We start from the raw sequence: 17,290 nt of genomic DNA on the forward strand, positions 1-17,290 counted from the left end.
GAATCATAACCAGGATCATTTCAGATAGAAGAAGAAAGAATTGCATTTATATAGCACCTTTCACGACCACCACACGACCCAAAGTGCTTTACAGCCAAGGAAACTCTTCTTTAAAATCGTACCATGGGAACTTTTACATCCACCGAGAGCGCAGACCCCAGTTTAACATCTCATCCGAAAGATGACACCTCCGGCAGTGTAGCACTCCTTCAGTACTGCACTGGCATGTCAGCCTAGATTTTTGTGCTCAAGTCACTGGAGTGGGACTTGAACCCACAACCTTCTGACTTGGAGAGATGAGGATGCTCCCAACTGAACCATAGCTGACACTACAACCTGGGTCAAGCAAGGCTGTACCATCGCACCAACGCTCTTAATCTTCCTTGCTGCAATGCTCCATCTCCCCCTCGGTAAGCTCCCCACTGGAGTGGAGCTAATTTACAGAACAAACGGGAGACTGTTCAAACTCTGTCGCCTCCAGTCCAGATCCAAGGTCGTCCCATCCTCTCGTCGAATTACAGTATGCAGACGATGCTTGCGTCTGCGCTCACTTGGAGGTCGAACTCCAAACCATCATAAACACCTTCACCGAAGCATACGAGAGCATGGGCCTTACACTAAACATCCGTAAGCCAAAGGTCCTCTACCAACCTGCCCCCGCCACACAGTGCTGCCCCCCGATTATCAAAATCCACGACAAGGCCTTGGACAACGTGGACCACTTTCTATACCTCGGGAGCCTACTGTCAACAAGGGCAGACGTCGATGACGAAGTCCAACACTGCCTTCAGTGTGCCAGTGCAGCCTTCGGTCGCCTGAGGAAGAGAGTGTTTGAAGACCAGGACCTCAAACCCGGCACTAAGCTCATGGTCTACAGGGCAGCAGTGATACCTGCCCTGCTGTATGCCTCAGAGACATGGATCATGTACAGCAGGCACCTCAAAGCACTGGAGAGGTACCACCAATGCTGCCTCCGCAAGATCCTGCAAATCCATTGGCGGGATAGGCGCACCAACATCAGTGTTCTCGCTCAGGCCAACATCCCCAGCATCGAGCGTGGTCAGCTCCGATGGACGGGTCACATTGTCCACATGCCCGATACGAGACTCCCACAACAAGCGCTCTACTCGGAGCTCCGGCACGGCAAGAGAGCCCCAGGTGGGCAGAGGAAACGCTTCAAGGACACCCTCAAAGCCTCCTTGGAAAAAGTGCAACATCCCCACCGACACCTGGGAATCCCTGGCCCAAGACCGCTCAAAGTGGAGGAGAAGCATCCGGGAAGGCACCGAACACCTCGAGTCTCTTCGCCGGGAGCAAGCGGAAGCCAAGCGCAGGCAGCGCAAGGAGCGCACGTCAACCCAAGCACCCCACCCACCCACCCCTTCAACCACTGTCTGCCCCACCTGTGACAGAGACTGTAGGTTCTGCATTGGACTCATCAGTCACCCGAGAACTCATTTTTAGTGTGGAAGCAAGTCACCCTCGGTTCACTGGTGCTAGATGTAGTGTTTAAAAGAATTGTATTTCTTATAATTTTGAGACAATGGGGGTTGTTAGTATATTTTAGTGAATATTGCGCCTATAATGTTAGAATATTTTTACTGAGCATAGCAGGAGGTCCTAGCTGAACTGGCCATTTAGATGCAGTTGTGTCGGCAGGGGAAGAGGGTGGTGAGGTTTTTGATTTCAGGTAATATGTTTGATTGGTAGCCCAACTAGCCAATCCTCAACACAGCTGAGGGAGGATTTAGAGGTCAAGACTGTGACTTCTCTCTGCCTGGAGAAGATTTAATATGTTTGATTGGTAGCTCAACTAGCCAATCTTCAACGCAGAGCTGAGGGAGGATTTAGAGGTCAAGACTGGCTTCTCTCTTCCTGGAGAAGATGGCAGTTTGAAGTCCGTTTAAGTAGGAAACAGTCAAGAGAGGGAGAAAACTCTCTTTCTAAGCTTAGTGCCTGCTAGTTTCTGTCTGTAAAGTGAATTTAGCCTAACAGGGGTAGAGTGGCATACTTTATTATTTTCCATGTTACAAAGGGTAATAGGAAATAGATTGCGTTTCACTGAAAACTCTTTTCTGTTCAGTCCTGTATTTTGTGTAAAGTAACTGTTTCTTGTCTCTGCCTTCTGGAAGATAGGAGAATACACACACACACACACACACACTTATTGGTATGGCTCCTATGACTAGTTAGTGGGTAGTAAAGGTATCCTCCTGATCATAGATGAATGCATGATCCGCTTACAGGGATGTCTGTGATGCTGAACCCAAGAGAATATCTAGCGCAGACCTGAAATTTGTCTCAATGTTCGATGTTCTTGGGTACAAGTAATGTTTAGGAATACATTGTTTATAAAAAATCTTTTAATTTTTTTCTCCCAAGGAAGAAGAGATGTTCTGGGGATGGAATTATGACATCCATGTCTTTGACCCCAGTATGAATATCTGGTACCAGCCAGCAACTAAAGTACGTTGAAACTTGGGGCTATAATGAAATTGCAGAATGACCACATTTGTACTCCAAATGTTATGCTACATAATCAATGAGTAAACTTAAATTTTCAAATAGTTGTTGTAAAAGTTGTGCCTAAATATGTATGCCCCATTTTACAGTTGTAATTTGATAATCTTATACGGTGTACCTATGTATAAATCACTGTTCTATGTTTGTAAAAATATGTGCATGGAGGCATCATTTATATATTAATTACTTGCATGAGTTTTAAATGATTTTTGTAGTACAACTATTTTCCTCAGATTTTTCCGTTTTTCTAAAGCAGTGTTGTCCACCACAGGTGTGGCTACAGCGACTCAATTTTAGCCACATGCACTAATTTTAGTAGAAAATTCCTTTATTTAGGCTTTTATTATCTTTCTTGTGACTACGATGTACTTGAACATGTTCTGTTTGATAGGGTGTGCCTCCTCGACCTCGAGCAGCCCATGCATGTGCCACGCTGGGAAATAAAGGTTATTTATTTGGCGGAAGGATACTGGTGAGTTGCTTACCTATTTTTAACTGAACAGATAAAATCATAAAAATTGATGTCTTTATTAAGGCTCTCTCACAGGACACAGTGTAGTGAATGGTTAGCTTATTTATGAAACTAAATTTTACAGGAAAAAGTAAGTCATAATTAAGAGAATATTCAGAGTTCATTTTTGGGAACATAATTTAGTATGTCTGTTTGTTTATACAGTATATTTAATATTTCTGAGTAAATGTCTGAAAACCTTGCCCGTAGGGGGAAAAGTTGGCTTTTTTTCTTGAAAGAATATTACTGTATTGATATATTTCACCATGGAGTTACAGTAGGTGGGTTTTAACTCTGATTATCCATACAACATCTTGCTATTCTTTATTTGGCTAGGCTACACAATTCAAAAGTAAAAGGGAAGAAAGGTATTTGTGCACTTTCTGGCCAGTTACAGAGCAGCATTACTAGAGAGTAGGTTGTCTGGTATTTGGCACAGGACTTTTATAACAGGGAGGAATGTAGGGAAAGGAGGAGGAAATACTCCGTCGTGAAGTAGGTTAGTATACCATCCTTTCACTTTTGTGATCCATGTCATGTTCACCGTCTCTGCTATCTTTAAGAGCTCTCTGTACAGTTAGGCCAGTTTCAACCCAGTTCTAAGCAGTGTGTATACAGTCTGCTGGATACTGGAATCTCTTCCCTCATGTTCTAGACAATGGGAGTCTGAGCCCTGGTGCTTCTAGATCGAACACCTACCCAGTGTTCCCAGACACCTGCCCTTTCCCCAGTGTTCCATACACCAGCATCATTTCTAGTGCTGATAGACCTTGGAGCTCTCCTTTTCTCTGACTTCAGGGCCTTTTCATCCCCATGGTGTTGCCATATCTATTCCAAGACCTCCCCTCTAGTGTTGCCAGGGATCTCACAGTAAACCAACCCCACATCTTACCCTTGCAGTGCTATTAAGTCTAGGCTCTCTCTCTCTAGTACTGTCATACCCCAGAACTCCTTCCAATTCTACCAAAGGCAAGAAATCCCTGCTGCTAACCCCAAAAATCCCTCCTTTGCATTACCTGAGACCCTCTGCCCCCATCTTTAATGGACACTGGATCTCTCCTCCGTGCTTCTCAATCAAGAAACCCAGAGCCCGAGTGATTGTAGACGCGGCATCTTCCCCAGTGTTCTTAGATGCCAGCCCCCTCCCGGCTGGGTTTCTGTGGGTTGAACTTCCCTGTTGCACTTGTATATCATCAAAAAACACATTTCTTATTTAGTTTCTCCAGTTTATGCCATTATTGTTTAATCTTCATGTTATTGTAGCAGCTTCTGTTACCCACTACTTTAGGGTGTATTTTCTTTGGGAATAGTGTTTTACTTTTCAACACTATAGGTTTTGACTCCCCATGTGTTAACTTCACAGGAGATTGAATAATATATTAAAAACAGTATGTCAACACTTTGCATGTTGCACACTATCAAATGCAAATCTCTGTATTACACTTAATTCTGGAGCTAGAATATTGCCATTTTTTAAACTGACCTTCCCACAAACCGAGCCAAGGCTCTGATCTGTAACTTACCTGAGCATTCAATTCAAGAATGAAGAACAATTATATCTTACAGCCTTAACAGCAGACTAATTCATTGTTTTATATTGCATAATGTTCCTTTCCGTATGAAACCTCTGCGCATCCTCTGACTTAACCTTGAGTAGTGTCACAGGTGGTTCACTAGTGTATTGTGTATGTAAGTATATTTATACTGTACTCCTGCCTTGGGACATGTTAATAGAATGCATTCTACATAGTGGAGTGAAACGTTTGTGGTGTCTCCTTGCAGTGTTCTGAAAACTATAATTTCAGTCAATAATTTCTGTGATGTTACAGTATAGCCTTTGCACTGTTAGTTTGCTTGCGTTCTGCCTTGTTTTAATAAACTACTTTGCTCTTGGGAGGAGAAAAAATTCCAATTTGAACTGTGAACTAATGGGAGTCTAACTCTATGGTGCTGGAAAGGAGATTCACATGATTAACAAAAAAAACTGCATCCATATAGTTCTCTCATTTGTATCTTATTTATTGCTGTAGTAGGTGAATTGTAGTTTATTTAAAAATTGGGGAAGACTACAAGGTAGGCACTTCTGTTGATATGTAAAATATATCTGTTTTAACACACACTTCTCCCTTGACTTTCAGGAAACAAGAATTAATGATTTGCACTGCTTGGATTTAGATTCATGGACTTGGTCTGGAGAGTAAGTAGTTTGGTTTTATATGTAAGTAGATCAAGTACAAGCAGTAGTAAACCTTTTTTTTTCCTTGATCAGTTTTGTTTCTTTTTGTGACATGTAGATGCTTAATTTTGATCTTTAAAAATCTCTATGCTCCCTTCATCTCCAAACCCACCAGTGGTTTGAAACATCATAGCTCACAGGGAAGTTGAGAATGTCTGCCCATGTATATTGTCTTGTCATCCCTCTTCCTTTATTTAATTTTATTCTTCTGTTTTTGATTTGTCCACATCAATAAAATCTGTGTTGTACCTGTGAATATAAGGAAGATCCTAATGCTATGACATCCTTCAGCCTATTGGAATGAGATTTAGTATGTTTTTGAGTTTCCTAAAGCACTAATATGTTTGAGGGCCAACTGACATCACCCCAGATTGTTTACTGCCATCTACTTAAATTTATTCTGGTGCACTGTATTTTAGAAAGGAAAAAATTGATTAGCAAATGCATAATTTCTTCAATTTCATTACAGCAGACACATTGTAAAATTTGGGGGAAAAGAAAAATAAGAAGGCTGTAGCTTCAGTGGGAGTCTGCTGCAATGGATGGAAACTAGGCTAGGACATAGAAACATAGAAGCAGGAGTAGGCCATTCGGCCCTTCGAGCCTGCTCCGCCATTCAACGAGATCATGGCTGATCATCCAAACCCTAGCACCCGGTCCCTACAGCGACAGCCATTCCACCCAAGCACTATCCCCGTAACCCCACGTATTTAATCCCCTCTAACACTAAGGGCCAATTTTTTTATCATGGCCAATCAACCTAACCCGCACATCTTTGGACTGTGGGAGGAAACCGGAGCACCCGGAGGAAACCCACGCAGACACGGGGAGAATGTGCAAACTCCACACAGACAGTCACCCGAGGCCGGATTTGAACCCGGGTCCCTGGCGCTGTGAGGCAACAGTGCTAACCACTATGCCACTGTGCTGCCCACGGTTATGTGACCTAGCATCAAGGTTTCCCGAATTCCTATGTGGCGGCAGGCAACATTCCCTATAAGCTGCGCAGCTGTTTGCCAGTCCCGCGCAGCCTGGGACTGGCTTTTTCAATGCTAAGTTTCACGCATGCACGAAACTGTGAATGGGCCACGCAGCCCCTTAAAAGGGCTGCGCTCCCAAAATAAATGAGGGGGAACATTGGTGGCAGGTACTTTGAACATTGAAGCTCCTACACCCAGGCCTAGTTACGGAACTGGTGTTTGGTTGGCACAGGTACATGTGGTGAAACCAGGAATGCCAGCTTACCAAATGATGGGTGTGGGGTCCATCTGGGGTTCCAGGCCAGGATTATGGCCTGGACCCTGAAGATAACTTTTTTTCCCCTTTTAAATATGTTACTCCAGTTGCCTTTTTGTAAGGTGGTCCATGGGGCAGCTAAAAGATTATTTTGGGGGGTAAGGGTTGACTTCACAACCCTCCGCAGTTAGGCTGAAATTTCCAGCATCTGCAGTTGGGGTGGGGCAGCCTAGATACAATCCCAGCCCGCCATGGTCATTCAAATCTTATGGCCTCCACCTGAACTGACAGATTTCTTGGGACATAGGGCTTTTTGGTCAGCTTTTCCTGCAGCAACTAGGAATCGGTCTTAAGTGGCTAAACTGCATTAAAAATTGTTAGTAATTTAGCCATTATATATTTTTAGTTGAGATTAGTGACTTTGAAGTCCTGGTTTCACAATTTATATGGCAGTTGTTTTTTTTGGAAGTAGTTAATATGTACAGTATCCATTAAATTTTTCTGTCTTCTCTATCTGCTGAATGTCTCGTGAGCCTTCTGATTCGTTCAGTGTAAATCAATCGCATTCTTCAAAAAACACTTTGCAAAAAAGATGATCAATCACATTTTATAAAGCAATTTCTCCAAGCTACAGCCACCATGATCATTTTCTGTTGTATATTGCTAATTTATCGCATAATAAATCCATAAAAGCTCAGGAGTTCACAAAAAAATCTCAAACTTGCCCACTGTATTTTCCATTCATTATATCAAGGGTCATTTCAAAAGTTAATGACTCAGATTGAACACCTGTAATCTGAAAGGCTGTTTTGGCATATAGCCACTGCAGTACTAGTCACATTCTGTTTCAGTTCTATAATTGATTCAGACTCTGTGGAGTAGGCAGGGACATAATCTCACCCATGCATTCAGAAGTCTTAAGTCCTCAAGTCTTGAAGATTATCACACTGTGCATGAAACACATTCTGAAGAAGATACTGAAACTCTTGTAGACTAATGGAATTTTTATCAAAGTATTCATATCTTGCTGTGTTTTTTCTGCTTCTGTGCAATTACCTTGGGGTAAATAAATCCACCAGTTAGCTTTAGCCTGGATTATGCGGTTTCACACTGATGTTTTTTATTTTCCTTTTGAAGTGGACGGGGGCGTAATGGACAACTCGTATCTGCAATGTTTAACGGTTAAAATGTCATTGTTGGTGGCTCCCTAGCTCATGCATGAAATATCAAGGTTGTAAGTTTCAGATCATAAGAACATAACTAGAAAGCATACTTTGCTTTAAGGAAATCCTGGATTAGTGGAGGCAGCATTATTTGGAATACTGGAAGGCTATATGGGGCCAGAGGAGAGTCAGACATCAGAGCTTTGGGTAGCTGTAAGAGTAAGAATCCTATTTTGACCCACTGGTTGAATCTGCACACCAATTTGAAAATTGCTGCAGTTTACAGAAATGCTTCAGGAACAAGTACAGAGGATTGCCAAAATGCTATACAGGTATTGGCATCAGCTAGGGATGAAGCCAAACTCCCCTGGTTTGGAAGATTTTATCTAATTCTGTTACATTTCAGATGTTCTCCTAACATGCTTCACTTAGGTTCACAACAATAGACAGTTTCCATTAGGAGATCAGGAGAGTGGTCTTAAATGCAGGGCTTCTAAACAGATTGTTAAAGTTGGGAATTTGGAGAGAGTGGGAATTTGGAGCAAAGGGGAAAGGAGGTGCTACTTTTTGCCTCCAAATTATAATTTAAAAAATGGAGATCAGGAGAGCTAATGGGGAGTATGAAAGAAGACTAGCTGTCAACATAACAGCAAGGGCTTTTAGAAGTAATTAAGTAAAAGGGCAGTTAACGAAGGGGTGGGACCACTAACACAGAATGAGCCAGTCTTGTACTTGACAATGAGGGAATGGTGGAGATGCTTAATAAAATGTTTTGCCTCAGTTGGTGAAAATGAGACTTGATAATACCTAAGGAGGATGTGGAGGAGCCACTATAGATAAATATTCAAATTTAACTGATAACTTTTCTACTTTCAGTCCAAGTAATATTTTATCATGCCCAGATGCATTGCAAAGTACTGAAGGAGGCTGATCAGGACACGGTAGAGGCAGCAGCCATTAATTTCCTAAAATCCATAGATCTTTAAAGGTGGAAATTCAGGTAGAAAAGGATTATAAAATTGAGTTTTCGTCAGAGTATTGAATACAAAGACCCTGAAAATTCCTCTCGTCACTGTACTGCTATATGGAATGGAGGCTATTGGCTGACTCCATGGGGTTTATTGCTCGTAAAAGCTTTTCATCGAGGATATGTGATCCAAGTTGTTTAAAGTACTGAATTGAATTCTGTGAAATATTGTAATCTAGCTAAATGATATTTTTAATCTTATTTAATAAAATCACTTCAAAATTTTATGTCTAATTCTTACGGTTTATCAGTTGTAGAGCTCTGAAATGTATTACATAGGATTACACAGGATATACAGCACAGAAACAGACCATTCGGCCCAACCAGTTCATGTTGGCGTTTATGCTTCTCTCAAGCCTCCTCCCGTCTTTCCTCATCTAACTCCATCAGCCTAACCCTCTATTCCCTTCTCACTCATATGCTTATCTAGCCTCCCCTTAAATACACCTATACTATTCGCTTCAACCACTCCCTGTGGTAGCGAGTTCCACATTCTCACCACTCTCTGGGTAAAGGAGGTTCCTTCTGACTTCCCTATTTGATTTCTTGGTGACTATATTATATTGATGGCCTCTCGTTATGCTCTTCCTCACAAGTGGAAACACTCTATCTAACCTCTCTGTATTTAATCAAAACCTTTCATAATTTTAAAGACCTCTGTTAAGTCACCCCTCAGCTTTCTCGTTTCAAGAGAAAAGAGTCCCGCCTGTTCATCCTTTCCTGATAGGTATACCCTCGCATGTCTGGTATCATTCCTGTAAACCTTTTTTGCACCCTCTCCAGTGCCTCTATATCGTTTTCATAATATCGTGACCAGAATTGTACACAGTACTCCCAAGTGTGGTCTAACCAAGGTTCAATACAAGTTTAGCATAACTTCTCTACTTTTCAATTCAATCCCTCTAGAAATAAATCCTAGTGCTTGGTTTGCTTTTTTTATGGCCTTGTTAACCTGTGTCGTTACTTTCAGTGATTTGTGTATTTGTCCTCTGAGATCCCTTTGCTCTTCTATCCCACTATTTTCCAAGTAATATGTGACCTCCCTATTTTTCTTAACAAAATGTAATACCTCACATTTATCATTGTTGAATTTAATTTGCCAGTTATATGCCCATTCTTCAAATTTATTAATGTCGTCTTGTAATTTGTTGCAGTCGACCTCCGTATCGACGATCCACCCCCCCCCCCCCCCCCACAATTTGGTGTCATCTGCAAATTTAGAAATTGTGTTTTTGATTCCAAAGTCTAAATCGTTAATGTAAATTGTGAACAACAGTGGTCCCAGCACTGATCCTTGTGGAACACCACTTCCTACCTTCTGCCACTCTGAATAGCTACCCTTTACCCCTACTCTCTGCTTTCTGTCTTGAAGCCAGCTAGTTATCCATTCTGCTACTTGTCCTGTGACTCTGCATGTTCTGACCTTATTCATTAGTCTATTATGTGTTACCTTATCGAAGGCCTTTTGAAAATCTAGATAAATTACATCTACTGCATTACCCTTATCTACTCTCTTTTACCTGCTCAAAAAATTCAATGAAGTTGGTCAAGCAAGACTTTCAATTTTGAAATCCATGCTGACTATTCATTATTATATTTTTGGTTTCTAGATGTTCTTCTATTTTCTCCTTTTAGTAGGGATTCCATTATTTTTCCTACCTTCGATGTTAAGCTGACTGGTCTATAGTTCCATGGACATGTTCTATTTCCCTTCTTAAATACAGGTATTAAGTTAGCTATCCGCCAGTCCTCTGGCATTACACCTTGTTCTAACATTAAGTGTGTGCAGTAATGCCTCAGCTATCTCTTCCTTGATTCTTTTAAAATGCGTGGATGCAATCTGTCCAGACCAGGGGTTTTATCCTCTTTGAGTTTGATTAGTTTATTTAATATTTCTCTTTATTTTAAATGCAGTTATCTCATTTTAAATCTCATCATCCAATGACATGTCCACCTTTTCTGTCTCCCTGGTATACTGAAGCAAAGTAATTATTTAATATTTCTGCCATCTCTCTATCGCTGCCTGTGATACCCTGTCCATCTCTCAGTGGCCCTATTCCCATCCTGACTTTCCTTTTTATTTATGTGCCTGTAAACTATTTTACTATTTTGTTTTATGTTCCTTGATAATTTAATTTCATAGTTCCTTTTTGCCTTTCTAATTTTTTTTGTGACTTCTCTCCGTATTCTCTCATCCTGCTCTTCCCTGCTGTCCATGTACATGGTGTATGCCTCTTTCCTTCCCCTCATGTCTTTATTCATCCATGGTGTCTCATTAGTATTTAGCTTGTTCTTGTTTTTTAGTGGACTCTGTTGAACACCGTTTCAAATGTTTCCCATTGCTGTTCTAAGTCATTGTTTGCCAATATAGTTGTCCATTTTATTTTCCCAAGTTCTATGCTCAGCCCCGCAAAATCGGCTTTTCCCCAATCTGTTACCCTGGTCTTCGTCATACTTGCGTCCTTCTCTATTATCTTAAAGCGTATTATATTATGGTCACTATTGCCTATATGTTCCCCTACCTTTACTTTTATCTGCTCTGGTTCATTTCCCATTACTAGATCAAATAGCGAATCCTCCCTTGTTGGGCTTTTTACATATTGGGTTAGAAAGGATTCCTTTACACATTGTAGGAACTCCATTCCCTTATCCCCTTTACCTACCTCGTCTGGCCAATTAATATCTGGGTTAGTTGAAATCCCCCATGATATTCTATGTTTTTTACTCATTTCCCTAATTTGTTTGCATATTTCTTCCTCCACCTCCCTTCCACAATTAGGTGGTCTGTAGACTACGCCTATTAGTGTGATTGATCCTTCATTATCTTTTATTTTTATCCATATGGATTCTATTTTTGTCCTGATATCTACGTCCCTTTTTTCTACTGCCATTATGTTATCCCTAATAAGTACAGCTACTCCACCTCTCTCTTTCCCCTCTCTATCTTTTCTAAATATGTTGTATCCTGCAGTGTTTAATTCCCAGTCCTGATTTTTCTGTAGTCATGTCTCAGTAATCCCTACTATGACTGGTTCCACGCAATGGGGGTCTGGAACTCGCTGCCTGAAAGGGTGGTAGAGGCAGGAACCCTAACCACATTTAAAAAGTACTTGGATGTGCACTTGGGATGCTCTAACCTGCAGGGCTATGGATCAACAGCTGGGAAGTGGGATTAGGCTGGATAGCTCTTTGTTGGCCGGCGCGGACACGATGGGCCAAAATGGCCTCCTTCCGTGCTGTAACTTTCTATGATTCTATAACATATTATTGCCTCCAGTTCTCTTGTTTTATTATGGACATTGCTGTACAGATAGTTTAACTCCTTTTTAATAGCAGTTCCTCTTCATTGTTAACCATCTATTTACACTCCTGTTCTATAACTCGATTTAGTCCCTGGCCATCAGTGTCCTCCCTTACTTTATTCTTTCCTATGCTCTCCTGTTTTGTTTATATTTAGGCTGATTTCATTTCTTGTAGATCCCTCCTGCCCGTCTTACTAGTTTAAAGCCTTTGCCACCTCCCTATTTACATTTCTGCTCGGACACGGGTCCCATCCCGGTTCAGGTGGAGCCCGTCCCATTGCTACAGCTCCTTCCTGTCCCAGTATTGGTGCCAGTGCCCCATAAAAAGGAATCCCTCATTCCCACACCAGCCCTTTAGCCACGTGTTATTTCTCCTGATCTGACTCTTTCTATGCCTGTTTGCAAGTGGCTCTGGCAGTAATTCAGAGATTATTACCCTTGAGGTCCTGCTTTTTAATTTCGCTCCTAATATTCCCTCAACAGGACCTCCTCCCTGTTCCTACCTATGTCGTTTGTTCTGACATGGAACAGGACAACCAGACCTGAAATGTTAACTCTGTTTCTCTCTCCACGAATGCTGCCTGGCCTGCTGAGTATTTCCAGCATTTTCTGTTGTTATAACTGGATTTACCCCCTCCCTTTCCAAATTCCTCCCCAGCTGCCTCGAGCTAGTCCTTACCCTGGTACGGGGTAGGCAACACACCCTTCGGGATTCTTGTTTGCAGCTGCAGAGGACACTATCTATCCCCCTAATTATAGAATCCTCTATCACTATCACACTTCTATTTTGCTCTTCCCCCACCTTGGACAGCCTTCTGAGTCATGGTGCCCTGGTCTGCATTGTGGCTGTCCTCCCCACAGTCTCTCCTTGTCCTCACAGGTAGCGAGTACATCATACCTGTTGGACAGGACCAGTGTCTGCGGGATCTCCTTCTCAACCTCTGCCAAATCCTCGCTACCCGGCTCCCTAACAGTCACACCCTCCCTTTCCTGAACCTGTGCTTTCCACTGGGGTGTGACTGTTTTCTGGATAAAACTGTCCAAAAATTCCTCACCCTCCCTTATGTTTTGGAGTGTGTCTAACTCACACTCCAGCTCAGTGACTCTGAGCTGGAGTGACTGAAGGCAGAGACATTTCCTGCAGATGTGGGAATCTGGGACAGTCTTGCTATCCACAAACTCCCAGATACGACAGTCCTGACACATAACCTGCTCTGCCATCTTTAGTCTTTTATTTATTTGCTTATTGATGGCCTGAATTAACTTAATTAGTTAAAGTTTTTATTAAAACAATTATTTAAAGTTATATTAATTAATTAGTTTATCTAGTTAAATTATTAATTTAATAAAGTATTAGTTATAGTTCCCTAGCTCTTAGTTTAAACCACTGCCTAGCTTGGAGAATAAAAACACGTTGTAATACTCACCTACCTGCAGTCCTGTGGAGGCAAAAGCAGCACCTCCTTCCCCCTCTGCTCCGAATTCCCAAGTTTAACACTCTGTTTAGGATCACTCTGTGCGTCAGCAGACAGTGTGTTGGTATCCTGACCATTGCTTAAAATGGAAAAGCGTTTGTTCACCATCTGGCCCACTAAACCAGATTCCTTTGTGCATTAACTCAGTTTTTGTTTCAGAGGGAATGAGGGCTATGGAAGGGGTCTTCTGCATTGGGTACAAGAAAGAGTATTTGGAGTGAGCCCCAGTCAAAGTGACTGCTGTAGTGAGAAGGCATTCACGATTGTTGGAACATTGGGGGAGAAATTCAGTATAGCCCCGTTTGGGGCGCTAACTTCGCCGGGATGCTAAACTGGAAAAATTAGCGCCCTCGCACCGGAAATTGGTCGGTTGCGCCCCAAAGGGAAGTGGGGCGCTACTGGAGGTGCCCCACCTCCCTCTTGGGGCGCTGTGAGTGAATATCGTGGTGCTACGTGCCACACGCTGCGGCACGTCGCACTGCGGTATTGCAGGCCTTCCTCCCCTTCTTAAAGGGGAGGGGCCTTGTGCAGCGCGATCTGGGCCCCCGGGGATCGGGAGCACAGGCAAAAGAGCCCGGCACCCAAGAGAAGTGCCGGGCTCTTGGAGTGCAGTCGGCACGCCACGGGGGGCGGTTCCGGAGGCCGGGGACGGGAGCGCAGGCAGGTGCTGGCAGGCGGCCAACAACACAAATGGCCGCCCCGCACCTCGCCTTTAATTTGCGCCTCCCCGGCCGTAGGTACGCCACCCTGACCCTGTCGGACACAGCGTCCGGCGGTAAATCAAGGTGCGCTCCCGAAAATCGCAGCCGGGGCGTGAGCGGGGCGCTGCGCACACCGATGACGTCATCGCCAGTGGCGCAGCGCTAACGGTTAACGCCACCACTAACCTCCCGCTGAATTTGGCGGGAGGCGTGGGCAGTGCCGCGCCCGGGCGCTAGTTGGTTTGCGCCCCACTTAGCGCCCTCTTAGCGCTAACGGGTGGCGCAACCAACTGAATTTTTCCCCCTTTTGTTTTAATGGAGACTGAGTTGCATAAATCACAGCAAATGTCATGTCTGACATAAAATTGAATATAGGTCTATCATTCGAAGAAGTTAAATGTATGCTTATGTATTTTATCCTTTTTAATTCACTTATCGGTATGGTTTTTGAATGGGGAGTACTTGGATATAAGATTGCATTTTTCTTACTTTGTATGTTCTCTTCTTAGAATCACTGTTAAAGGAGTACGTCCACAGGGTCGTTCGTGGCACACTCTGACTCCTGTGACAGATGATCAGCTTTTCCTTTTTGGAGGACTAAGTGCAGAAAGTCAACCTCTTAGTAAGTGTATATACACAATTTCTCCTATGTTTTATACAGATGATATTGCTGCAGCCAGACCTTTTTTTTGGAAAAGTGTTGCTAGATACTTTTTCTTCTTTTTCTCAAGTTTCTTTTCTCCTCTGAGATACTGACTTGGGATACAGTTTCACGAGCAGTGACAGACCACCCGAACTCCAAATCCCCCCCATACCTCTTCTCCCTCTCCCCATTCCCCCTGACTCCCCCCTCGACCACCAGTCTCTCCCTCTCCTCCTGATCCCAGTTTCCCAGTCTCTCACTTCACCTGACCCCCATTCCCCAGTCGCTCTTGTCCTCCCCGACTCCAACTCTGGAGCCTCCCATCGACTCTAGATTCACCAGCCAGTCCCAGCTCTTGGTGAGATGGGGAGGCATCGTGGGGGGAGGCGATGCTGCCGCAGAAATATAACACGCGAAAACCTCCCAGGCTGTGCCATTCCGGGAGACCTCTGGGCAACCCTTCGTCTCCTTTTGAATCTGATAGTGATAAGGCCAGTGAGCTGCAATGAAAGATGTAAGGGACCATGTTTCAGTCGTCAATTTTATGTTGCGTGTTAGCGCAGGGAAAGTGCCTTTTGTTATTGATATTCCTAGAAGCATAGTAAAGCTTGTAGTTAATACTGTTTATTTAACTGTTCAACAAAATCAGCAGTTGGAGCTTAAGTAAATGTCGTCTAATAGAGTTTATTCCTCTGCCTTTCCCAATTTGAGGAAGTCGTATGCTCACATGTGATATATCTAGTACGTTGAAGTACAATATAAGGATTCACTGTTTGACTTCTGGACTTGCTACATTTATCTAGATACTGGGCAAGTAAAGACATAGCCCTGGTTGCATTGTACAGGCTCTCATATGGGAGTGGTATGTGATGCTGAACCCAAGGAAAATGTCTAGTATAAAAACACAACATAACACATTGAAAAGGCTCTGTTTAGCACACCGTATTGGGAGCCCTATCTTCCAAGGGGCAGTGATGAACTGGGGAAAGTTCAAAGTGTCAAAAAAGATTCTTGGACCATACATTCTTGAAATTATATTCAGAGTTGATCTACTTTCTATTTGACAGCCATAGATCTTGGAAGAATTGAGATGGATATATAATGTAAATGTGAACAAATTATGTAACTTATGTTATGACGGCAGAACTCGAGAACATCGGGGAAGCTTTGTTGGGCCAAATGCCTTTTTCATGTTCTTACTATTTCCTATATTTCTATGATATTAGAATGACATTTTAAATTCTCAGGTTAGATTAAAGATGAGATTTAAATTCTCAAGTTAGATTAAAGATGAGAAGAAATCTTCCCCACCTCTCTCGGGAGTAGTGTTTATTGCTGTATTGTTAATTCTTGAGCTGCTGCATAAATATCTGTTTAAGAATGGGGCTGAAGATTATAAGGATATAGACCAACTGTAAAACAACGTATGGAACATAATGGAACCATGGGATCTGTAGAATGTAGCTGGTCAGGGTTTAATAGTGTAGATTATAAGATGGTTCTGATATTTAGGTTTGTTCAGTTATCCTCGAGTCAGGCAAATGCTTTCTAGAGCTTTACTTTGAAATTGGTCACCTTTGGAATTAAGTGGGTCCATTTTAGGGTAACTTGTAAATGGTCGGTGAAGAGATGGGCAAGGGTTATTTCTTTGTTCTGTACTTGTGTTCTTGACTCCTCCAGGAAAGAATTGTTTAATAGGTTATTATTAGGTGTGAGATTTCTTGCGTATTTTAGCACGTCTTATAATTGATGCTGATTTAATAGCGTATTGCTCATTGCCGATGTGCATTTTGTAAACTTTGCACCTTGTTTTAAATTCTCCAGTAATCCTGTTGATCTTTTTACTGTTGAGTGTTAACTGGTAGAGAAGTTATTCCCTAAAAGATGTATAATTTTAAGCTTTAAAAGAGTGGATCTGTGGATATTACATAGAATTATATAAATATACAGCACAGAAACAGGCCATTCGGCCCAATCAGCCATGCCGGCGTTTATGCTGCACCCAAACCTCCTCCCAGGCTTCCTCATCTAACTACCAGCGTAACCCTCTATTCCCTTCTCCCTCATATGCTTTTATAGCTTCCCTTTAAATGTATCTATACTATTCGCCTCAACTACTACCTAGACATAGGTAGCGAGTTCCACAGTCTCACCACTCTGGGTTAAGAAGTTTCTTCTGAATTCCCTGTTTGATTTCTTGGTGACTATCTTGTATTGATGGCCTCAAGTTTTGCTCGTCCCCACAAGTGGAAACATTCTCTCTCTCTCTATCCACTCTATCAAAACCTTTCATAATTTTAAAGACCTCTATTAGGTCACCCCTCAGCTTTGAGAGACCCATGGGATCTGTAAAATGTAGCTGGTCAGGGTTTAATAGTGTAGATTATGAGATGGTTTTGATATTTAGGTTTGTTCAGTTATCCTTGCGTCCTGTTCATCCTTTCCTGATAGGTATAACCTCGCAGTTCTGGTT

The 17,290-nt window shown here is 42.5% G+C and overlaps 1 protein-coding gene across 6 annotated transcripts in view; it reads left to right on the forward strand.

The window, feature by feature from the left end:
• LOC147109224 (kelch domain-containing protein 1) overlaps positions 1 to 17,290 on the forward strand; it is a 78,731-nt gene that overhangs the window by 33,122 nt on the left and 28,319 nt on the right. For all 6 annotated transcript variants that reach the window (XR_015080195.1, XM_086002941.1, XM_086002939.1 and 3 more), the window contains 4 exons: positions 2,383 to 2,466; positions 2,915 to 2,995; positions 5,173 to 5,231; positions 14,684 to 14,796. Coding sequence is in view for 5 of the 6 variants with exons in the window: in XM_086002941.1 (XP_085859067.1) it covers positions 2,383 to 2,466; positions 2,915 to 2,995; positions 5,173 to 5,231; positions 14,684 to 14,796 (337 nt within the window). In the remaining variant the exon portion in view is untranslated. The remainder of the gene's footprint in view (positions 1 to 2,382; positions 2,467 to 2,914; positions 2,996 to 5,172; positions 5,232 to 14,683; positions 14,797 to 17,290) is intronic.

This window comes from Somniosus microcephalus, chromosome 12 (genome assembly GCF_052327205.1).
Source record: "Somniosus microcephalus isolate GS21.2 chromosome 12, FLI_Smic_1.0, whole genome shotgun sequence".
NCBI classification, from domain to species: Eukaryota; Metazoa; Chordata; class Chondrichthyes; order Squaliformes; family Somniosidae; genus Somniosus; species Somniosus microcephalus.